At 40.6% G+C, this 23785-nt stretch overlaps 1 protein-coding gene and 1 non-coding gene across 10 annotated transcripts in view; one reads left to right on the top strand and one right to left on the bottom strand.

Annotated features, from left to right (window-relative positions):
- Positions 1 to 23785, top strand: part of TJP1 (tight junction protein 1) — a 253410-nt gene that overhangs the window by 213862 nt on the left and 15763 nt on the right. For 7 of the 9 annotated variants that reach the window (XR_010933055.1, XM_067699273.1, XM_067699262.1 and 4 more), the window contains 15 exons: positions 2077 to 2216; positions 3137 to 3242; positions 6398 to 6548; positions 8842 to 8950; positions 9922 to 10141; positions 10424 to 10608; positions 10709 to 10804; positions 14094 to 14176; positions 14774 to 14984; positions 15285 to 15385; positions 18614 to 18964; positions 19290 to 19529; positions 20383 to 21246; positions 21395 to 21492; positions 22750 to 22977. Coding sequence is in view for 8 of the 9 variants with exons in the window: in XM_067699273.1 (XP_067555374.1) it covers positions 2077 to 2216; positions 3137 to 3242; positions 6398 to 6548; positions 8842 to 8950; positions 9922 to 10141; positions 10424 to 10608; positions 10709 to 10804; positions 14094 to 14176; positions 14774 to 14984; positions 15285 to 15385; positions 18614 to 18964; positions 19290 to 19529; positions 20383 to 21246; positions 21395 to 21492; positions 22750 to 22977 (3183 nt within the window). In the remaining variant the exon portion in view is untranslated. The remainder of the gene's footprint in view (positions 1 to 2076; positions 2217 to 3136; positions 3243 to 6397; positions 6549 to 8841; positions 8951 to 9921; positions 10142 to 10423; positions 10609 to 10708; positions 10805 to 14093; positions 14177 to 14773; positions 14985 to 15284; positions 15386 to 18613; positions 18965 to 19289; positions 19530 to 20382; positions 21247 to 21394; positions 21493 to 22749; positions 22978 to 23785) is intronic. The other 2 variants (XM_067699305.1, XM_067699285.1) reach the window with 1 other exon arrangement.
- On the bottom strand, positions 13701 to 13773 carry TRNAK-CUU (transfer RNA lysine (anticodon CUU)). The gene has a single exon. It is a non-coding gene; the product is annotated as a tRNA-Lys (tRNA).

The following is a 23785-nucleotide window of genomic DNA, read 5'->3' as shown; positions in this document are numbered from 1 at the left end:
AATTTATTATTTTGTATTTCCCTTTATATTCTGAGGTGCCTAGAGCAGTTTGGGGATAGAGTTTAACTGTATTTATTTATACTTAGACTAATTGTATGTAAGATTTTATTACATAAGCAGTGGCTAAAAATTTTAACCTTTTATGATTTAGAAAGTTCATTCTGGTTTGAGCTAGAAGATATCTTGGGTTTACTTTCTGAAAGACTGTTCTACTTACATGCAGCTCATTTAATACATATAATTTAAAACTGGAATACACCCCCACTGAGTAGTTAGATGAACATGAAAATAGAAACTCTGAAAAGTGCTTATGTTTTATTTTTTCAAGAGGATAACGGGAAGAAATTTTTGCCTGGTACGAGACTGCTAATAATATGCAGTAATAGAATCAAATTCATTGTTTAAAATTAGACTTAATTCCATTTTTAAATAATGAACATTATTTTAAAATATTTAAAAACATTTCAGTCTTTCCTTCATAAGTACTATGTAAATATTTTCTTAGGAAAACTGAAATAGTGGAGATAAATCTCAGATTTCCCTGGGCTGCTGTTTTGTCTGCTCCCCACTCCGAGAACCTCTGTCGCCTCTGTCCGTCTGGGTCTTTCTGCATGTGGCGTCGACATGTGTTTGTGTAGCTGTGGAGAGTTTTCTTTAATACCTTAGTGATGTCACACCACGTATATTCTGCAGTTTGTTCTTCACATTTTATTTTGGGGCTATTTTCATGTCTCCAGATATAACTCTATTTCATTGTAACTTTAATATTTTAATTTTTAATCTTCAATTATGAAAGCATTGTATGCTCGTTAGAACGTTCTAGGTGAAATAGGCCAAATCTGCCAACTCCACCTCATCCCAGATCTCCTTCTTGAATTAAGCTTTCCTCCGTACTCGTGCAAACATTTTAGCATCATAGAGTTTCTGTGTGTTTTAAAAATAATTTGAAAAGATCAGGCTCTGCACATATTCCTCAGATAGTAGTTTGTTTCACTTAACACAGGTGAGCATCCTTCCAGCTTATTCCTTTGATGAGAAATTTTCCATATTATGGGAAGTCTGTTTCTAGGTTTTTTTCATTTTTTTTTTTTTTTAGATGTTGGGGGTAGGAGTTTATTAATTTATTTATTTTTGCTGTGTTGGGTCTTCGTTTCTGTGCGAGGGCTTTCTCTAGTTGTGGCGAGCGGGGGCCACTCTTCAACGCGGTGCGCGGGCCTCTCACTATCGCGGCCTCTCTTGTTGTGGAGCACAGGCTCCAGACGCGCAGGCTCAGTAGTTGTGGCTCATGGGCCTAGTTGCTCCGCGGCATGTGGGATCCTCCCAGACCAGGGCTCGAACCCATGTCCCCTGCATTAGCAGGCAGATTCTCAACCACTGTGCCACCAGGGAAGCCCAAGGTCTTTTTCATTTTTGTCCATGAGTTCACATATTGGCTCTTTTTATTCTAAAATAATTAAAAAGTGTGTTTGCGTATGTTCTAAATATCAAATTCTTATTATATGTATTGTTAGATCAATATATAGTCTTAAAATTGAACTCCTGTTACATTTGTTTGGTCAAATTGCTAATGTTCAGTTGTTTGAACTTAAAATTCATTTGGTTCAACCTAAGACATATTTTTTCAAATTATTTTCACACCTTTTAAAACTTTTTATGTATTCACTTCATTTTGTGCACTGAATCTTACTTTAAGAGTCCTCTATTTTTGATAAGATTTTTAAAATATATTTTATGTTTAAGACTTTATCTGAAATTTATACTTATGTCATTGATATGCATAGAGATCTAATTTTTCTAAATTTGTGGACAGTTGTTCTAAACACTGTTTATTAAACAGTGTGTTCTCTTCAGCAGTTTTGGGCTGCTGCTTCCGTAATAAACTTTGGTACTGTGGATATATTTCTCCATTTTCTGTTTTGTTACATGGATCTATTTATCTGTTTCTGTGGCAGTAGCACTCTAGTTTTAATTACTAAGTTTTTACAATATTTTGTTATCTTTTAGAGCAAGTCCCTTGTCACCCTTTTTTGACATTGTCTTGGCATGCTCATAAGTTTTTATTTTACTGATGTATAGTCTCCGGAGCAGAGAGGAAGAGAGAATTTCTAAACCCGGGGCTGTCTCAACTCCTGTAAAGCATGCAGATGATCACACACCTAAAACAGTGGAAGAAGTTACAGTTGAAAGAAATGAGAAACAAACACCCAATCTTCCAGGTAAGCCTAGCCTAGAGTGCAGGAAACATTTGCATTCAGACTAAATTGTTTCACAATTTACAGAATTATATTTACAGAAAATATAAAGATGCAATTATTATTACTACTACTATTGCTGCTACCTACTACCCATGTGTGAATTTTTCTGTACTTCCAGCATCTTCTTTGTAAGTGGGAGGTTGCCGTATATCAGTAAACGTTCGTGAATGTTTTTCAGATTTTCCAGATAGAAGTTATTTGTGGTTCACAGCTGTTCACACTGAGTGAGGTTGTTTTCCAGTACTGCTCATTAAGGGAAACATTAGATTGGCTTTAGACACTGTTTAAAGTTCTCTTGTCTATTGAAAGTGTTTTCAGAAACACTTTATGAAGTATTCCTTGCTGACCTGTATATAAGACCACACATAAGAATCTGCCAGGTTCTGAGATCCAGTTGCTTGACAGGCCTGGAGGTCCTGGTTCTACTGTCTCTGAGGTCCTTCTCTCAAAACCTGTTTCTGCTCTGATTATTTAGTGGCAGGAATGTGGAAATTTAAAAATAAACTGTATCAGAGTGAAGAAAGAAGGCTACTTTGACAGTCTTAACAGAGAAATGTAGGGATTCTCTCTTCTTATATTCTTCTTCCTCTGTTATTCTTCCCTAAAAAGTATATTTTTCAGACTGTAACAGCTGGAGCTATAGAAAGCATAGGTGACCATGTAACGTGCATACATGCTATAAAGATCCCAGAATTTATAACTGTAAAATGTACCCTGATATATGCATATGTAGTATATATGTTCCTGATCAGGTTCTCTGAACTTACATTTTTGCTGTATTTTGCAGACTTTTTATTGTTTGGTTATTTCAGTGGTTGCTTGCTTTGTTATTCCATTTTGTAAAGTGATTCCTGCATAATTTAAATTTTCTTTTCTTTTAGAACCAAAGCCTGTGTATGCTCAGGTTGGACAGCCAGACGTGGATTTACCTGTCAGTCCATCTGATGGGATCCTGCCTAATGCAACTCATGAAGATGGGATTCTTCGGTAATGTGGTTTTAAACTTGTGTTGTCTCCTCTGCCCGTTACTAAGGATTATTTAAATTGAGAATTCAATTGCGAACCATATTATATATGCTTTTAAAGACAGTGTATACTATTAAATGCTATGGTTAGTGTTTGTTTTGGTTTTTAAAATTATTTATATGATAGAATAGTTAGAGATTAGAGAACAACAAAGAAACATTTAAGATGTTTACTTCTTTCTCACCACTGTTTTTTTCTCTACCTAGTTTTTAGATTAGGAATTACAAAACTAGAAAATTGCTTTCTATTTAAACATCAGAATTTTCACAGGCATTCTAAAGCCCTAGCATTTTAAAAACAAATCAGTGTTCCTCCATCTCAGCGCTGTTGACATTTGGGGCCAGATAATTGTTTATTGTGGTGGACTGTCCTTTACATGGTGGATGCTTAGTAGCGTCCCTGGCCACTGGCTGCTAGTAGCACACACATACACACCCAGTTGTGACAACTAAAAATATCTCTAGGCTCTGACAGATGTTCCCTGCAGGCAAAATCACCTCCGGTTGAGAAACCTGTTCTAGATTAGTTAGCAACTCAAAAGTAAGTTTTTGATATTCACAACTTTTATTACTTTATATTTTATACATTGAGATTGAGATGTAGATTTTATATCCAGATTTCAAACTATCATGATCATCAGATTAGTTTTTGTTGCCTCTCTGGTAAAAGAGACATGACATGAATAATGGAAAATTACCAGATTTCCTAAAGTAGATTAGATGTAGACCTCTGCTCTCATCTGTTTTCTCTGCTAAAGAAAATTGGGTTATTACCATAAGACCTAGCTTGGTAGAGAGAAATGGCTCCTGAAATAGGTGAAAGTATCACAAGTTTAAAATTATACATTTTGGGGACTTCCCTGGTGGAGCAGTGGTTAAGAATCCACCTGCCGGGCTTCCCTGGTGGCGCAGTGGTTGAGAGTCCGCCTGCCGATGCAGGGGACACGGGTTCGTGCCCCGGTCCGGGAAGATCCCACATGCCGCAGAGCGGCTGGGCCCATGAGCCATGGCCGCTGAGCCTGCACGTCCGGAGCCTGTTGCTCCGCAACGGGAGAGGCCACAACAGTGAGAGGCCCACGTTCCGCAGAAACAAAACAAAACAAAACAAAAAAACAAAAAGAATCCACCTGCCAATGCAGGGGACACGGGTTTGAGCCCTGGTCCGGGAAGATCCCACATGCCATGGAGGAACTAAGCCCGTGCGCCACAACTACTGAGCCCGCGTGCCTAGAGCCCATGCTCCGCAACAAGAGAAGCCACCGCAATGAGAGGCCTGCCCACCACAACTAGAGAAAAAGCCCGTGGGCAGTAGCATACACCCAGTGCAGCCAAAAAAAAAAAAAAAAAAAAAAGAGAATGGCCTGAGAGCTTTCCTAACTCTGTAAGTTTTACGAAAACTTTAATAACTAGATTCCAGAGACCTGTTTCCCTGAGGGAGCACTGAAGGACAGATACCAAAGAGAACTGAGAATGTGGGCAGGATTTGTAGCTTAGCCAGGAAAGGTTAGTTATTCATTCAGATTCAGTGACTGGATTCGAGGCAGAAGGATTTTTGCTATTGCATGTGGTTGACATAACACAGGGCAGAGTATAAAATATTAGGCATGTAGGGCACATGACCCTAAGATGGGGCGTAGACCTGTCCTTGAACAGTGGTTTTATCAATAAAAAGCCAGGTTTTACTAAAGGATGCAGACTACAATCAGCTATTTTACTTTTTGAGGTGCACTAGATGGGTCAGTGTTAGGAGAGGACTTGAGGGACCTGGCGCCTTAAGGACTTTAAGGAAATGTTTAAAAGAGCTGTCTGTACAGTTGGTTTGGGAGAGGAGTCTGTCAGAAGGCTCTTGATGCAGTTGGAAAAGTAGGATCCATCACAGCTGAGGGACTCACACCCTCCATGGTAAAGCCAGTAAATGGATTTGGGGCACTGAGGGTACCACCAGCCCTGGCAGTAAGTGACCTCATCTGACCTACAGACTCTCAGGTTTCCATCTAGCTAATGTTAGTTCTACATGAAGAAACAAGGTCAAATGTGACTACCTTGTACGTTCTGAAAGCTAAGGTGGTCTTTAGTTGGTTTTAAAGAATGAGGCATCTCTCTTCCCTCAACTCATTCATTCGTTTGATTTGTGTTTTTTTCGTTACTACTAGTTTCTAATTATTTGCTCATTGTTACTTAGTAAATTAAGAGGAAAAGGACTTTTTCCCACACATCGTGTCAGAATAGGTAGAATTGTGTGTCTTCTTGGCTTGGAATGTGGGATGGTTATAGAAACCTAGAAGGGAAATTTGTAATTATGTATGTAATTTGTAATTAATTACCCAAAAGGGTAATGCTTAGTTACGATGTGTTTCTATCTAGCCATTCTTCTAAGGCATTCTTTGGTGTTTTAGGAGTGTCACAGAGCTTTGACACTACACTGATAGTAGAGGAATGTGCCTGCATTAATTCCTTTCCATTCTCTCTAGCAAGAAGGGGGCAGAGCTTAAATATGGGGCTAATCCCAAAAGGCTGAATGATGATAAGCTTTTTGTTTAAAATTCAAAGGGGCTGCAGAGTAAGTGATCTGTGTGAACTACTGAAGGAGTCCCCTAACTGCAAAGTTTCAAAACCGCTGTCTGTTGGGTATAGAGATTACAGTGCTTAGAGCCTGTTTTTGACTCTCTGGCATTAGGGAAATTTGTCAGTTTATGCTCAGTTTCTACCTTCGTACAATAGTGCTTCTTAGTTATTCAGTAGAGATGATATGGTATGAATTGGGGTGGGAGAAATGGAAGATTTTTTAGCCATTGTTAATGTACCACATAAATCCAAGACTCAGAGTTGGGAAAGCATTGTTATGAAGTAATTTTATAATTATTATGTAAAACAGTACTTACATATTGAATTTGGATATTTCGAAACTTATTTTGTTAATCAAAAATTAAAAGAAAGTGCTATTAAATCTGGTTTGGTATTCTAATGATAAATTTTATTCAGTAAATTAGAGGTGTAGGGCAAATTTTAGAGATGATGGTCCTTTGTTTTATTCTAAATATGGTTTTTATTGTAGTAGTTTGCTATAACTCTTCAAGCTTCTCTTAACTGTTTCAAATGAAATATTTGTCTTAACAGGCCCAGCATGAAATTAGTAAAATTCAGGAAAGGAGATAGTGTGGGTTTGCGGCTGGCTGGTGGAAATGATGTTGGAATATTTGTAGCTGGCGTTCTTGAAGATAGCCCTGCTGCCAAAGAAGGCTTGGAAGAGGGTGATCAGATTCTCAGGGTATGTCAGTGGTCAACTTATGTGGTTTCAAAGTACTTAGATCTTTAGAAAAAGGCATCAGACACAGGAGACTCACTATCGCAGTTAGCTTGTAATCTGTTGTAGCGTCTAGAACCAATTTAGCATGCAGATTGAGAATCCATCAGGTCTCTCATTCCTGCCTTTGCTCTTATTCACTGCTGTGTTGTTACTACACAGTGTGGTGCTTTGGTCTCGTGTTAATCACTCATGTTCATAGAACCTAAAAAAAGTAAGTCTTAGAGCCCCATAATATCCACCAGTTATTTTAAGTTCAATTAAACATTCAGGCTGGCTAGACTCTGCCGTGGGCCACAACTTGCCACTAGGGCAGCGGCGGGTGTTCCTCTCCAGTGGGAGTAGTCTTTGCAGCAGCCCACAGAGCCCTGTAGGACCTTCTTCACCACAGGTGATGGCTCAGGTGTGCAGACATGGGGTTTCCATCAGGCACATGTGTAAGCTGCCTGGGCTCTGAAGCTTCATACCCCACAAGAGGGGAGAGTCCAGGAAAGCCTAGTTTAGATGCAGGGTGCCAATCGGGTCTTTTTTTTTGTTTTTTGTTTGTGTATGTTTTTGTTTCTTTTCCATAAGCAATGCCGCCTAGTAACGTAGTACCATCTTTATTTCTCTCCTCTTTTTAAAATATCCAAACTTTCTGCCAGATGCACTATGTGCTGTTTTAATCGGAAGATCAGATCTCTCAAGTGGGAGTTCCTACATCTGCTCTACTCCTCTTGCCAGAGGAGATTGCCTCAGATTGTCGTTGCCACCTCTGTTCTGGTCTCTTCCTGCATTCAGGCTGCCTCCTGCCCATGTCCTGCATTCGTTCTCCTCCTGCCCCAGAATATGACTCCTTTGTTCATGTTTTCCTCTTTCCCTATCCTTTGGTTCTTCATCAGCCTTCCATTGTCTGTCTTTTCTCCTTTGGCTGTTGAACTTGTTGAAGGTTTGGTTGAGTCCCTTCCCTGCTTGCTTTTCAGTCCTTGTGTCATAAAGTTGTGTAGTCTGCCTTCCACCTTAACCATGACTGAATGTGAATTTTCATGAGGCATTGCCAACCTAATGTCATCTTCAGCCCTCATTTTCCTGTATTTCTTGCTAGTGTTTTGACCTTCTTAACAAGTCCTTTTTGAAGTGCTTTCTTCCTTGGATTCCATAACACTGCTTTTCTGGTGCTCCTCTAATCATTTCAGTTTTTTTCCTACCTTCTTTAATCATTCTTCCTAAAACTTGGGATGTGTCAGCGGCCCCCTGCTTCTATCTTGCTTTCGTATCTCTATCTTGGGTTTGGTCGCTTTTGGCAGCAGCCCGCGGTCAGAAGCTGCCCTCTGAGCCCTCTGCAAGCCCCTTCAGACTGTGCTGGCTGCCTATGGCCACTCCCGTCCTCCTCCTCCCCCTTCAGACTTACATGTCAGAAAGTCAGGGCATTGTCTCCTGACTCACTGGTTTCCACCTGACTTTGTGTTATGATTCCTCCAGATGATGTCTACATTTTCTCAAATACAACATGGATAATTAAACAGACCTGTTATTCTCTTACCTACCCCATATCCTGTTTGAAGTAATCATACATCATTCAAAAAATATTTCTTAATAGTTTTTTTGTTGTTTCATATCATAAAGGTAGTACATGTAGAAAAAAAAATTTTTTTAATGCGGAAAATTTCCAGAAGATGAGTAGAAGAAAATCTACCTGTAATCCTGCACATAGTCACTGGGGACATTTTGATAAGTTACATTTTGGTCCTTAGGAGCGTCTAATATTAAACATTGATTTGGCAGACACTGAGCTTACACCATACAGATGCTCTTACAGAGATGGCACAATGCATGCACTCTTTCTTTTTAATCTTGTTTCCTTTTGATTTCTTTTTCAGAGCCTAGTAAAAAGTAGAGCTCTATTATACATTCATAGAACTTATAATTTAAAATTTTAAATCCCGAGATTTTGCAATAATAATAAACAGTTGGAATTAGAAGTTGTCTTTTTTGGTCTGAATTGGTTGGATTTTGCAGTGCATGATCTCTAATGTCGGGATGCATTGTGACTACTCTTTAAGTGACTTTACACCTTCACTCACTTTATTTACTTGGTTCCTGCTTGTTTTAAATTAGGGTATATTCTTTTCTCCAAAGTAAAATGAAAATTTTCACTTTTGAAGATGTGATATTTTCAAATTAGATAAACTCTGGATATATTTGTTTCCTGCATAGATAAATGTTTTTATAATCTTAAAATATGACCAGCAGTAATTTGTGAAATGTATTTTAACAGGTAAACAATGTAGACTTCACAAATATCATAAGAGAAGAAGCTGTCCTCTTTCTACTTGACCTCCCAAAAGGAGAAGAAGTGACCATATTGGCTCAGAAGAAGAAGGATGGTGAGATACTGTCAGAATATTGAGAAAATAAACCTGGAGAAGTTTGAGGACTTAAATAGGAATTTTAATTGTAATATTTTTAATAAATCAAAGTTAAGTGATAAATGAATTTGTTAATCTCACAGATTTTGTTTATTTTGTCATTTAGGGGCACACAGTCTTACACTGTGCTTGTTAACACAGCACAGTAATAGGACCAGCCAACCTTTCTGGCGTTCTATTGAAGTAGAGTGCCATCTGCACGGAAAAATCCTATAGTATTCCACACAAAAGTGCATATGGGTAGCTTCTGAATTTTGTATTCATGTTTTCTAAGCAATATACTCTGATGTTTGTTAGCATTAATGCAAGGGAATGCCTGATTTTCTCTGTGATTAAGCAGATACATTTTCATTTAGAACAGGGTTTCTCAAGCTTGTCACTGTTGATGTTTTGAACCAAATAATTCTTTGTTGTAAAGGCTATCCCGTGTGTTTCAGGCTGTTTAAAAGCATCCTTCCCTCTGCTCACTAAGTGTCCGTAGCACACACACCTCCTTTCAACACACAATTGCAACTATCAAAAATGTCTCCATGTATGCCAGCTCTTCCCTGGGGGGAACAGAATTGCCCTCATTTGAGAACCACTCATTTAGAAAATGGGACATAGATGAGGTTTGCAGGGGCTGCAGCGAAATTAAGTTAGATGATTTAAATAGAAAGCATGTGTGGCTTTGGACAAGTTGCTTGATCTGTATCTGCAGTAGTTTCCTCATTTGTGAAATGGAAGTGCTAAGAGTTCCCATTTCGTGAGTTAATGATGATGTCCACAAGACAGAATACTTAGTAATTAGTAAGGAGCCACCGTTTGTTGGAAACTGTTGTTTTTGTTATTGTTGATATTATCAATAGAATCTTCACGTAATGTATTCTCTTCAGATTAATATCTTTTCCCACTAGTTACTGATAATTTTTTGTTTTGATTCCTTTTAGTTTATCGTCGCATCGTAGAATCAGATGTAGGAGATTCTTTCTATATTAGAACTCATTTTGAATATGAAAAGGAATCTCCCTATGGACTTAGTTTTAACAAAGGAGAGGTGTTCCGTGTTGTGGATACTTTGTACAACGGAAAACTGGGCTCTTGGCTTGCTATTCGAATTGGCAAAAATCATAAGGAGGTAGAACGAGGCATCATCCCTAATAAGAACAGGTATGAATGTTTGGATACTTCTTACAGAACAAATTAAGGAAATGATGACAATATTTCAGTCCCACTGGGAAATTTTGGTAACGTAAAGAATTAATTTTCACTGTATTTACCATATCTAAAACTGACTTAGTTGTATAAACTCCTTTATTTTAGTTTAACCATTAAGATTTAAACTGCATGTGAAGTTCTATCCAGTGTTTTTGACATTTTGTTTCACTATAAGTCTTTCTCCATTTTGTTTTTAAAATACCCTTATTTTTATTTTTGTCTTTTCTTGTCCAGAGCTGAGCAGTTAGCCAGTGTACAGTACACACTTCCAAAGACGGCAGGAGGAGACCGCGCCGACTTCTGGAGATTCCGAGGTCTGCGTAGCTCCAAGAGAAATCTGCGCAAGAGCAGAGAAGATTTGTCAGCCCAGCCGGTTCAGACAAAGTTCCCAGCATATGAGAGAGTTGTTCTTCGAGAAGGTAGTCTGTTTTCTACAGATGAACCTAATACCTTTTAATGTCAGTTTGCCTAAGAAAGAAGAAGTATAAACTGTGCTATTTTTCATTTGAATCTCCCCAGCTGGATTTCTGAGGCCTGTAACCATCTTTGGACCAATAGCTGATGTTGCCAGAGAAAAGCTGGCCAGAGAAGAACCAGATATTTATCAGATTGCAAGTAAGTAGTCTCCATACGGACTTCAGATGAGATTGAGCGTGTTTCTTTACTAATTACTTCTCTAAAGGGTGGGTCTGATCCATTCACTTAATAGAAATAACACTTTTTGTAAGTGAACATTTGCAATTGACCCCATGAGGGAAACCTGAGTGACTGTGTCTGTGCTCTGCCAGTTCCCTTTCATAAGAAAAAGAATCACCATTTATGAGAATCTCTTAGCACACAGTCTTGTTTAATCCTGACAGTATCCCATGGGGCGGGTGTCAGAATGTCCAGCTGAAGCTGGGCGAGTTGAGCTGTAGGGTGGTTGTGACGGAGACCACCGCCCCGCCTCTTTAGTTGGGGTGTCATGATGACACCCAGCTAATGAGTCACACACTTGGCTCTGAACCCAGCTCTTTCTGGCTCCAGCCCAGTGCTTTCAGTCATTAAGCAAACAAATACTCAGATATGTCAGAAGAGTAATAAAAGCATGATTGATGCTATTGCTTATTGTAGACAGATATAGTAGGTTAGTATTAAATATAAATATCGAGGAAGTAGTGCTTTAAATGCTTACAGATTTTGCTTGCAGATTCTTTCATTGTTTCATTATTTTAGCTATTATGGTAGTTTAAATACACAGACTTAGTTATCACTTAGGCTTGCTTTAAGTTATTTGTATCGTCCGTTTCAAATTTATATTTTACTAATACAAAGGGTGCAGAAATCTGTCCATATTTTGTTTGCTTTGTCCATATTATGCTTTGCTTTTGTTCTGCAAAGGATTTAAATACTCAAGAATATAGCTTTTTCCATATATATGCTGAATTTCTTAGACAGAATTACCAAAGATAGGAAGGAATGACCCAAGACACGAGCACTCCTGGCTGCTGCTGTGTAACTTTGGCTGCTTCCAGAGGGTTGTGCAGCTGTTGTTCCTGCTGGCACTATAAACTCCCAAGTGCTGATTTAATATTATATATATTGCTTTTCATTTGGTTGCTGGTGAAGTTGAATGAGGATATTTTCTGAAACTCAGAAGATTTGCAGACAAATGATAGTAAAATTTGGGCAATTTAGAAAATGTTCATTTCTGATTCATCACTCAGTTTGTTAGTCTTTTCAGAAGAGATCTTTTTTTGGTCATTGCTTATAGATAACATTTTGCCTGAAGAAGTTGATATGTATAGATACCACCTGTAACCAAACTTAGGGCTTTTAAATTTAGGAAAAGCAAGTGTGAAGACTTAGAAAGCTCTGTCTTAAGGACTAATTGGTTGATTAATTGGGTTTACTCTACAACCAGACTCTTACGAAAGGGATTCAGATCGCTTAGTTATGTATCCTATTTGAATCTAACGAGAGTATTTTGAGTTTAGAGACTAGTAGCATTTTCTCCACCCAGAACCTCCCAGTTGATCTCCCTCCGTCGTTCTCCCATGTCCACCAGATTGGAGATTGGCCCTGCTGTCTCGCGATGGCCTTGTTCTCCCAGATCATCCCCTTGTCCCTCAGCCTGACCTCTGAACTTCCATGTCTCTGTCTTTGTCTGATCTGAACAACCAGAGCTCTAACTTCTGAGCTTTCCTGTGACCAGAGCCTCAGACATCGCTGTGCCTTTTCGGTGAAAGCCTTCATGTCAGTGGACCTCTGAGACGCGTGGTTAGAAATCAGCCCAAGCTGCCTTGGCGTGTTCTGCGCCAGGAGGGAGGCACAGGTTGCCAGTGTGAAAGCACAGGCTGTGTCATAGTCACAAGTTACAGCCTTCTCTGCTCCCAAGTCCCCTTCTGCTGATGTGAAAAGAGGTCCCTAACCCAGGACTCCCCAGCCAGTCTGCTGTAGTTGTTGCTGCTGAGTGTGGGCCTGCCCGGGTATTGAGCAGCCGTCTGCGGCCGGGCGGGCCCTGCTGTGGGGAGGCCTCCTCAGGGTATCTGTGTGCCATACAGACAGAACCATTGCCACTCACATGCCTCAATGTGAAAAAGGTTTGCAGACAGTGCCATGCCAGGCCACACTGGAGCAAAAGAAAAAGGGAAATCCCTATATACATGTTTTTATATATATATTATATATATTTTTTTAATGGCTGTTTTTTCCAGAACATGAAAATAGTTGGAAAATTTTTGAAGACATGAGTATTAAAACTGACATTATTTTAAATTTAAATATTTTATTTAGACCAAACACATAACTTATAATTTTACCTTTCTGGTTTTAATGGAAGCAAATTTATCAATATTATTTTGTAAATCTACATTTTTTTTAAGCTTATTTTCAATTGAGAGAATTGCCATATTTGGCTGTTTCTCTTGACCAAGTGACAGTCCTAAATAATTTTTGCTCACGTTCCACTTACTGATTCTTTTCTTTTAAATAATTAATTAATTAATTAATTAGTCAGGCTGCATCAGGTTTTAGTTGCATCACGCGAGCTTTTCGTTGTGGCATGCCGGCTTCTCTCTAGTTGGGGCATGCAGGCTCTAGAGCACGCAGGCTTAGTTGCCCCGTGGCACGTGGGATCTTAGTTCCCCAACCAGGGATTGAACCCACGTCCCCTACATTGCAGGGCAGATTCTTAACCACTGGACCATCAGGGAAGTCCCTCCACTTACTGATTCTATTTAAAATGTTCATTTTGAAGTATTTATTTTGCTTTTGTGAACATATTGCATCCAAATATTATTGGACTTCTGAGGTTTGGGGGCACTCCCTTGAATTTTGCACCGGGGTGAGTGGCCCACTTGCTTTTAAAAAAAAAACAAAAAACTATTTATTTACTTACTTACCTACCTACCTACTTATTCATTTAGCTGTGCTGGGTCTTAGTTGTGGCATGCAGAATCTTCATTGTGACATGTAGGATCTTTAGTTGGGGCATGTGGGCTCTTAGTTGCGTCATGCATGTGGGATCTAGTTCCCTGACCAGGGATTGAACCTGGGCCCCCTGCATCAAGAGCACAGAGTCTTAGCCACTGGACCACCAGGGAAGTTCTCCCCCTTGCCGTCTGATCCCAGCAGTGTTGGAAGCATTGATGTAACCGGGGGTTCTCAGCCAGGGTGGGTCTGTCCCAGAGACGACATTTGGCCGCAGTTCTGTTTGTCACCGTGGGAGCAAAAGGGAGGTGGGGGGCTGCTACTGACATCCAGTGGGTGGAGGCCAGAAATGCTGCTCAATAGGCCGTGGTGCACGGGAAGCCCCCACAACTACACGTCATGGAGCCCAGCGTGTCATTATGCCCAGCAGTTGAGAAACTGACCTAACCAGTGGAAATTTGGTGTTTTGTTTTTGTCCTGACTGCACGACTAGAAAGTGAACCTCGAGATGCTGGAACTGACCAACGGAGCTCTGGTATTATTCGCCTTCATACAATAAAGCAAATAATAGATCAAGTAAGTTATTAGAAATTGACCCGTTTCATTGTAAGCTGTGAATTTTGTGTTTCTCAGTGGGATGGGTTTGGTTAAACTGAAAGTAGAAGGTAGTTTTTCTAAAGTTATTACTGGTATACCGTAAGTAAATTACTGAGACATTAAAATAATCACTTTCAGTGGAACGGTAGTACGTGCCTGAAAAGATGAGCTTTCATTACCACAAAAGAGTATACAGTGTTCACATATGTCGATAGACTTGATACCGCATCAGGACAATTCAGGTTGCACTTTGATATTTATATGTTAGGAATGTGTTGCTACTCACAAGGCCATATCAGGAACATTAAATTGTTACACTTATTTTCACTCTCTGCTTGCAAGTATTTGGGCTATCTTAAAAGTGAGCTAGTTAAAACTTCTTTTTAAATTGGACTAGAAATTATATTGCATTAACTTCTGAGTACACCTTTTTCTAATGTGTGCTCCTGAGACATTTTGGAGCACAGTTAAACGTCCATTCCCATTGGAATGTAGTCTCAGCTGTGACTTTCTGAAGGTGATGCTTCTTAGTTACCGTGTCTTGCGTCCTTGTTTATTTTTTTCTTGTGTCTTCAGGATAAACATGCTTTATTGGATGTAACACCAAATGCAGTTGATCGTCTGAATTATGCCCAGTGGTATCCAATTGTAGTGTTCCTTAACCCTGATTCTAAGCAAGGTGTGAAAACAATGAGGATGAGGTTATGTCCAGAATCTAGGAAAAGCGCCAGGAAATTATATGAGCGGTCTCATAAACTTCGTAAAAATAATCACCATCTTTTTACAAGTGAGTATATTAAAGGCCTTCTTTCAGCTTACAGTGTCTATGCAACAATATGTGGGCAAAAATGTTGTGTTGTTCAAATATTAAAACTCATATAACCTTTGCCTGTTATGCTTGTTGTTGTGTTAATGGCTGCTGTTGATTGAAAGAAATGGTTCAGTGCCAAAATAGACATTTCCAGAGGTGTGTCCTCAATACTATCTGTCAGATAACTCAGTAGTGGTGACTGAACTCTAAGCAATGGTTGAGTGAATTCTGACTTTTGCTGTGTTGTAATCATAGAACAATGTTATCTATTTGCAGCTACAATTAATTTAAATTCAATGAATGACGGTTGGTATGGTGCATTGAAAGAAGCAATTCAGCAACAACAGAACCAGTTGGTGTGGGTTTCTGAGGGAAAGGTAAGAAATTTCCTGTTTTTAACCCATTTGATAAATTATATAACTAATCAGAGAAGCCTTTGAGTCACCATTGTTTTCTAATTGGATCAACTTATTAAAGTAATTTGGGGCATTAGCTTTTAGGTTTTTATAATTTGTAAGGGTTATGAAAGTTGTTTTTGATAGTAGAAGATTCTGAAGTTTCTCTCCCCACTGAATTACCATTCAGTGGTATTCTCAGAGAATTCTCAGAGGGTAACTTAAAAGAGCAGGGTTGAGTTCTGACTCTGCCCCTGTCTGACTGAGGAATGACTTTGAACCTGGCTTCTGTTTCTTCCTCTGGAAACAAGGGGAATGGGTGGGCTAGATGAGTGGTCCCCAAAGTGCTGTGCTCAGCATGTGAGATCCAGGACTCGCCCTGAAGAAGAGGCACTTTGAAGGCAAGGAATGGTTGGGGACCACCGTGCTGCAAACCAAGCGCCCTGGAGCAGCACAGTACCCACCAGCGTGGTGATGCCTCTGAGAGGTCTGAAGTAAAGGACTTACTTTGCTACTTTAAGCATTTCCCTAAATCTTTACCTAAGGAATTTTTTTTTCACTCAGCACCTGTTAACATTCTTAAAACGTACTGAAAATGTTAGACAAAGCAATACATCCTTTTGGCTTTGAATTTTGATTTTATAAAGATTAAAATAACTACTTTCTGTTGTTAAGTCTTTCTGGTCTTTTAGCAGTTCTTGATGGGAAAGTCCTGTTTATTTTGTTGGGAGAGATAATAATTTTCTCAAAGTATACAGTTAAAAGAATCTTTTGTTTTAAATGTCTTTTACCTTCAGATGAACACAATATTAATATATTTTAGTTGCTAGGGAAGATTGAGAATATCTGTTCTCTTATTTTGTTTTTTGTATTTCCTTGTCGGCTTGGTTTTTGTTGTGTTTTGCCCCTGCATGGCCCCTCCTTTCCTCTGCCTGGCTATGGCCCCAGGTGCTGTGGCCGTGCATGCTGCATGCTTAGAACCCCCGTGCCCCTCACCCAGAAAACACAACCTCTGCCAAGAAGAGATGTTGAAATGCTGACATCTAGAGGTAGTGTCTGCTGCTCCCACCTGTGGTCCTGTGTCAGAACCATGCCTTTTCTCCTCAGTACCACTCTGGGCGGTGGACCGTACACATGAGAACCTGAGACCACTTTGAGTAACTGACATATCAGCCGGGACGCTTTATAGACAGAGGCAGGTAGAATAAACTCACTACACCACTTTATACGACACACTGTTACTAATTCTTAACTCTTGTGGCATTTGATTAAAAGGATTACCGTCCTCTCCATACTAATCTTCTATGACAACACAGTTCTGCCAGCAGCCTTGGTCAGGTAGAATGTTAATAGCTTTCACTGGTGATTTTTCTTTTCTTTTTTTTTGCGGTATCACTGGTGATTTTTGAAATGATATTAGTTTATAAATGCACAAGGTATACATGTCTACCTATCTGAGAGGTTTTTTAAATCCACAAATCTTAATTTTCTGTGATTTCTTTGATACTATTGTGTGCTTCCTTTCTTTGCTTGGATTTTAAAATGAAGGTCTAGCTCTCCCAGCTTTTTGTGTGAGGAAAATAGGTCATCTCAATTAATTTTATTAACTTTATTAATAGGTCTAATAGGTCATTTACTATTAGAATAGATTGATGCATTTCGTAAATCAGAAAAAGTGTTACAATTTAAATCAAGTTTGATTTATGCCCCCCTTCCATTCAAGTATATTTTCTCCAAATAGATTCTTAAACTAAAACCACTTCATTTCACATCGACTCTCCTGAGCTAACTACTTTGATCTGATTGCTAGGAAGAGTTCCTTTTTGCAATTTCTGTGACAGGCTTGTATGTTCCCTATTAAACCAAGAAAAATCATCCGGAGGCTTTCTTAACATGTAAGCATATGTCATTTCTGGTTCAGAGCACTCCTGGTTCTTGCTCACTTCTGCATTTCATACCACTGCAAAAGCTGCATTTCATACCACTGCAAAAGCTGAGCAGGTTAGTGAGTTGAGTTGTTCTTCCCCAGGGCCTTAAATACTTCCCTGGCTGGCTCCTGGGTTATAGTCTTCCAGACCCCGCGAGTCAGAGATCAAAGTAGATAGCAAGAAGGTTTCAAGCCATTGAGATTTCAGTGGGAGAGACTCTGCCGGAACATAGAGCATAGCCCTAGTGCGCTCACTCTCCAAACCAGGCAGGTGATCTGTTGAAAGCCAGAGTCACGGAAGGCTGGTCTTTCCCATTAAGGCAGGGCTCAGGGTCAGGCTGTTGCAGAGCCAGGATTGGGACTGTGGGGGAAGCACCATTCAGGCGGCTCGAGCCTTGTTTATCCTTCAGTCCATGCCGTCAGAATTCTGGGTTCTGGATCCTCCAGCTCTCGTGCCTCTCTGGGCGCAGGGTCCAGGCATGGTCTTCCAGGACTGTTGTGTGTAATACGGGCACTAGCTTCAAATTAGTATCCATGACAGCCTGTTGACTGCAGCACTGTACTTCCCTTTCCCTCAAATACTTCCGTTCTTTCTGGTCTGCTCAGAAGATAATCAGTGCAGACTGAAGGCTAACTCAGCTCTTAATTGTCTGTAAAAGAGAGTCATAACTGCACTTCCCTCTCTGCATCCATCTGTGAAGAATAATTTTTAAAAGTTCTTAGTTTAATTAGGCAGCCAGCACTTAGATGATGCTTTTCCGTTGTGTTTTATAAAGCTCTAGGGCCAAATACCAAGTTTTTTAAGAAGCTGTTTTCTTTAATATATAGATTTTATATATACATAAACTCTTGTTCAGCTTGAACTGTGGCGTTTATTTTCCTGGTTATTCTCACGTGCGCTGTTCTGTCAGTCACTGTGTCTTTGTTTCTGTGAGCTTGGTCTGGCAGCACTCTCCCTCTTCACCCTCCTCTGGGCTGACAAGCTAGTGACTGACTAGGTTTCAAAATCAGAGTGGGGCCAGGGCTCCTTCGCTGTCTTCTGGGGCTTTGTCACGGCCGGCCAGCCGACGTTCCACTCATCCAAGCCCTTCAGATCTCAAAGGATGCTCTGTGTGTCTGCATGTGTGCTTGTACTATCTTCTTGACCTTTCCTCACCAGAAGTTTCAAGAAACAGATGTGATTTCTGCAAAGAAAAGTATCCTTTTCAGTCTCCCTTGTAAAATAAAGGCCATCTCTTAAAGAACTACTGAATAAATTTTTAATTTACTTCTATTTGACCCAGGCGGATGGTGCTACAAGTGATGACCTTGATTTGCATGATGATCGTCTGTCCTACCTGTCAGCCCCAGGTAGTGAATACTCAATGTATAGCACGGACAGTAGACATACTTCTGACTATGAAGATACAGATACAGAAGGCGGGGCCTACACTGATCAAGAACTAGATGAGACTCTTAATGATGAGGTGGGGACTCCCCCGGAGTCTGCCATTACACGGTCCTCTGAGCCTGTCAGAGAGGACTCCTCTGGAATGCATCATGACCACCAGACATATCCTACTTACTCACCACAAGCGCAGCCACAGCCAGTTCATAGAATAGACTCCCCTGGACTTAAGACAGCCTCTCAACAGGTAAGCAGCAAGCATTCAACGTTTTGCAGTTAGAGGTGCATTGTTAAAGTCTAGGATATGGTGATTGAATTAAAAATATATTGTCCTTTCTCCAGATTAAGAATTAATCTTTAATTTCAACTTGAGAATACCAAGGACTTAATTCTAAACTTTGTGTGTTTATCTTAGACAGCAGTATATTGAAATTTAAAAAATTCAGGACATGAGGTCATAGTTTTGTTATTCAGCACACTTAAAATGTATGTCTATCAACCACTATAAATGGAAGTGGGAAGTTAGCAGTAAACAGAAACACTATATTTAAAATATTTTAAACACTTCACAGAAAGCAGAAGCCTCATCTCCAGGCCCTTACCTTTCGCCTGAAACAAACCCAGCATCATCAACCTCTGCTGTTAATCCTAATGTAAACTTAACTAATGTCAGACTGGAGGAGCCCACCCCAGCTCCTTTCACCTCTGACTCACCACAAGCTGATTCTTTAAGAGCACCACGCACTGAGGCAGCTCACATAATGCTAAGAGGTCAAGAGCCATCATTGTCGTCGCATGTAGATCCAGCAAAGGTACCTGTGCTGCAGTGTTGCACTAATCTGTTGCTCTCCATCAGTCTAGCACATGATTGTGTTTGCTTTGCCCTTTACGTGTTCCTTTTGCTTTTTACTGTGGGCTTATGCACCATACTGTTTTCAAATCAGTACAAATCATTTCGGTTCTATAATTTGCATGGCTTCCAGTGATATACTGATTATTTTAAAATAGGCCTTTTAATTGGGATTGGTACTTAATATTTTTATTATTTTTTAATGTTTGGCTTTCAGAATCTTCCAGAATTTCTTTCTTTCTTTTTTCTTTTTATTTTTTTAAACATCTTTATTGGAGTATAATTGCTTTACAATGTTGTATTAGTTTCTGCTGTATAACAAAGTGAATCAGCTATATGTATATATATATATATATATATATCTCCCCATATCCCCTCCCTCTTGCGTCTCCCTCCCACCCTCCCTATCCCACCCCTCTAGGTTGTCAGAATTTCTTAATCTATAGTTCAGACCCATTTTAAACTTCTTTATGTTTTATAAATTATGGTGTCCATAAATTTTCTTTTTGATTTTATTTTCAGTGTCCAAATCAAGTGGAATCAACAGTTCAGTGCATTAATTTTCTACTAAACTTAATAATTAAAAAGTTAAAGTATCTTTAACTCACTTTTCATTTAGTATGCTGAAAAGTAAAAGCCCCTACTTGCATTGTAAAGTTTGAGCTTCACTTAAACTGGCTTTCTCCACTAATCTGTTTCTGTCCTGGTAATAAATGGTAGAACATGCCATTTTTACATATTAAATCATAGTTTGTCTTAAAATAGACTAGAATTTGAAACAAGCCTGTGTCCTTACGCGTGGATTTTTTATACAGGTATATAGGAAGGATCCCTATCCTGAGGAAGTGATGAGACAGAACCATGTTTTGAAGCAGCCAGCTGTTGCTCACCCAGGGCAGAGGCTAGACAAGGAGCCCAGTCTGAGCTATGAGCCGCAGCCCCCATACGCAGAGAGACAGGCCAGCAGGGACCTGGAGCAGCCTGCCTACAGATATGACTCCTCAAACTACACGGACCAGTTTCCTCGAAACTACGACCATCGTCTGCGCTATGACGACCGCATCCCTGCGTATGAGGAGCAGTGGTCCTATTATGATGACAAACAGCCGTACCAGCCCCGGCCTTCTTTTGATAATCAGCACCCGCGAGACCTGGACTCCAGACAGCATCCCGAGGAGTCCTCAGAACGAGGGTATTTCCCACGTTTCGAGGAGCCAACCCCTCTGTCCTATGAAAGCCGACCGCGCTACGACCCGCCACTCAGGACCTCCACCCTGCGGCACGAAGAGCAGCCCGCTCCTGGGTTTGACGTGCATGGGAGGTACAGGCCAGACGCGCAGCCCTACTCCTCCACAGGCCCCAAGGCGTCCGAGCCTAAGCAGTATTTTGACCAGTACTCACGGAGTTATGAGCAGGTCCCGCCCCAAGGCTTCACCTCCAAAGCAGGCCCGGGCCACTACGAGCCTCTCCACGGTGCTGCCCTTGTCCCGCCTCAGCACAAGCCGGAAGTGCCGCCCGCAAGTACCAAACCACTGCCTCCACCCCCAGCTCTGGTCGAGGAAGAGGAAGACCCAGCGATGAAGCCACAGTCAGTGCTCACCAGAGTGAAAATGTTTGAAAACAAAAGGTCTGCATCAGTGGAGAGCAAGAAGGATGAAAACCATAACTCTGGTTTCAAGGTAAATACGTGATTGTGTCTCCTGCCTCACGTTCAGAGCACATTCAGTGACTGTTGTGCGTAACGCTTCATAATGTTCCCTCCCCCTTAAACGAAGCCTGTTTTCTCATGATCTCTCCCTGAGGCTCGTGTGTCTTATTTTTCTGCAGCCTCCAGAGGTCACGTCTAAACCTGCAGGTGCTCCCGTCCTAGGTCCTAAAGCCCCTGCTCAGAATCAGCTCATTGAACACGACAGAACACTGCACAGGTGGGTGCTTTGCAGGCTTGTGGCCTACAACTGACTGAGAGTGTGGCCCTCTTACTAGAGAGGAGGCAGGGAAGGCAGAGGTCTCCCTTGTCCTTAGGTGAACTCCTCCAGCTTTTGCAGTTAAAACAGTGGTCCTAGAAGGAAAAGTAAACAGCTTTATGTATTATACCTTCTGTAACACATCTTTATTATTCTTTCAGTTAACAAATCTTTCGAACACATATTTCTCTAGCAAATGGCTAAAGTACAGTTTTTAAAGCCCTAATTACTTTTGGACTGTGTTTTTTAGTTTAATAGTGCTTTTGGACATGCAAACTGTTAGTTTTTAGAGGTGAGGAAACAGACTCAGATAGCTATGAGATAACTAAACTTAATCCTTTAGAAAGCGCCAGGAGGGATGAAGCTGACGCTGACAGGAGTTGCTGGGAGAGGAACCCGCCAGCTGTGCTCTTAGCTGTGGCCTGATTTGGCTGCTGCTAAGTTGATGGGCTGCATTTGAATACAGTTCTTTGGCCTAATATGTTTCATTCGCTTATATTTGTGCTTGTAATAAAGAGGAACTACTGTCTAACATGTACATTTTCCTCTGATTTTAATGTCTGTTGCTCTTCATGAAAATGTAAACTACTGTGATGTCTCCTTTAGCTGGGATCACTAGCAAATAAGCTCTTCTACACAGAGTAAACATGTACTAACTGAAAGCTTAGCCCCTTCTTGGTGTGAAACGTATTTAAGTTTATCCATTTTTGATGCGGAGTTTCTGAAATTTGCTAACTAGGGCCTATGTAACAGTGCCTTAATTTGCTGATAATGTACTTTCTTTGCCACGTGCTTCCTGTGTCCTCTGGAACTTTGGACATGTCGAGCTCTTTCCTTATATGAGGATCATTTATTGATCCTGCTGTAAAGTTCTTCAGCTCTCGGTTTTTATTGTTGCTGACGATGATGGTGCATGTACTTGAGGAAGCCCTCCACTGTCTGGCTTACTTTTCTTTTTCTGATGAGCTGCTTCTAACGAGGTCACTATCAAGCTCAATAGATAGGTTGTGTTTAGGACTCACGGGCCAGGAGAGTGTTGCCATCGAGTATAATGTATGAGGACACGGGACTGGGAATGTCCACCTTGACTGCTGCACTGCTCAGCCAGATCCTGAGTAACCACAGCAGTCAGTGGAAGGTCAAGGTGAAACTTACGTATTCCATTTTATTTGTCAAATTAACTTCTCAAAAGTTATTTCATTTATCATTCATTATCAGGATCCCCGAACCACAAAAACCTCAAATGAAGCCGCCTGAAGACATTGTTCGGTCAAATCATTATGATCCTGAGGAAGATGAAGAATACTATCGAAAACAGCTCTCCTACTTTGATCGAAGAAGTTTTGAGAGCAAGCCTTCTGCACATGTCCCTGCCAGCCACCTCTCAGAGCCCGCCAAGCCGGTTCATTCTCAGAGTCAGCCACAGTTTTCTAGTTACTCTTCCAAGTGAGTTATTTTGTTTAAGACTTACCTTTTAAAAATAAGATGAAACATAAAGTGCAGTTAATCACACAAAGTTCAGTGTGTGTGTGTGTGTGCGCGCGCGCGCGCGTGTGTGTGTGCGTGTGTGTGTGTGTATTGTTTTGTTTTTTGGCCTTGCTGCTTGGCATGCGAGATTTTAGTTCCCTGACCAGGGATCAAACCCTTGCCCCTGCAGTGGAAGTGCAGAGTCCTAACCACTGGACTGCCAGGGAAGTCCTAAGTTCAGTATATTTTGAAGGAAAATAGTTAGCTATGTAATACATGACTTCTGTAGGCTCTTAGCATTTCAGCAGTGTGTGTTCTATCTAGCTCTGGGATGTGTGTTTTTTGTTCTTAAACTCTAGCGTCAGCTATGTAAATTTTTTGCATTAAAAATATGTTAAAATCAAAGGATTTTGAAATCAAAGCGTTTTGAGGTAAGAGAGGATAAACGGTTAAGACCCTGATTTTTAAGAGTCTCTCCCTTCTGTGCAGCACACGTTCTCATCCTTCTCTTCTGTTTGTTTTTTAAAAATAAAAGTAGGGTTAGGGCTTCCGTGGTGGCGCAGTGGTTGAGAGTCCACCTGCCGATGCAGGGGACACGGGTTCGTGCCCTGGTCCGGGAGGATCCCACATGCCACGGAGCGGCTGGGCCCTTGAGCCATGGCCGCTGAGCCTGCGTGTCCGGAGCCTGTGCTCCACAATGGGAGAGGCCACAACAGTGAGAGGCCTGTGTACCGGAAAAAAAAAAAAAAAAGTAGGGTTGTGTTGGGGAGTGACATTGAGGGACGAT

The sequence above is a fragment of the Pseudorca crassidens genome, chromosome 1, assembly GCF_039906515.1.
Source record: "Pseudorca crassidens isolate mPseCra1 chromosome 1, mPseCra1.hap1, whole genome shotgun sequence".
Taxonomy (NCBI): Eukaryota; Metazoa; Chordata; class Mammalia; order Artiodactyla; family Delphinidae; genus Pseudorca; species Pseudorca crassidens.
Note: the sequence above shows the minus strand (reverse complement) of the source record. Positions and strands in the feature narration are given on the sequence as shown.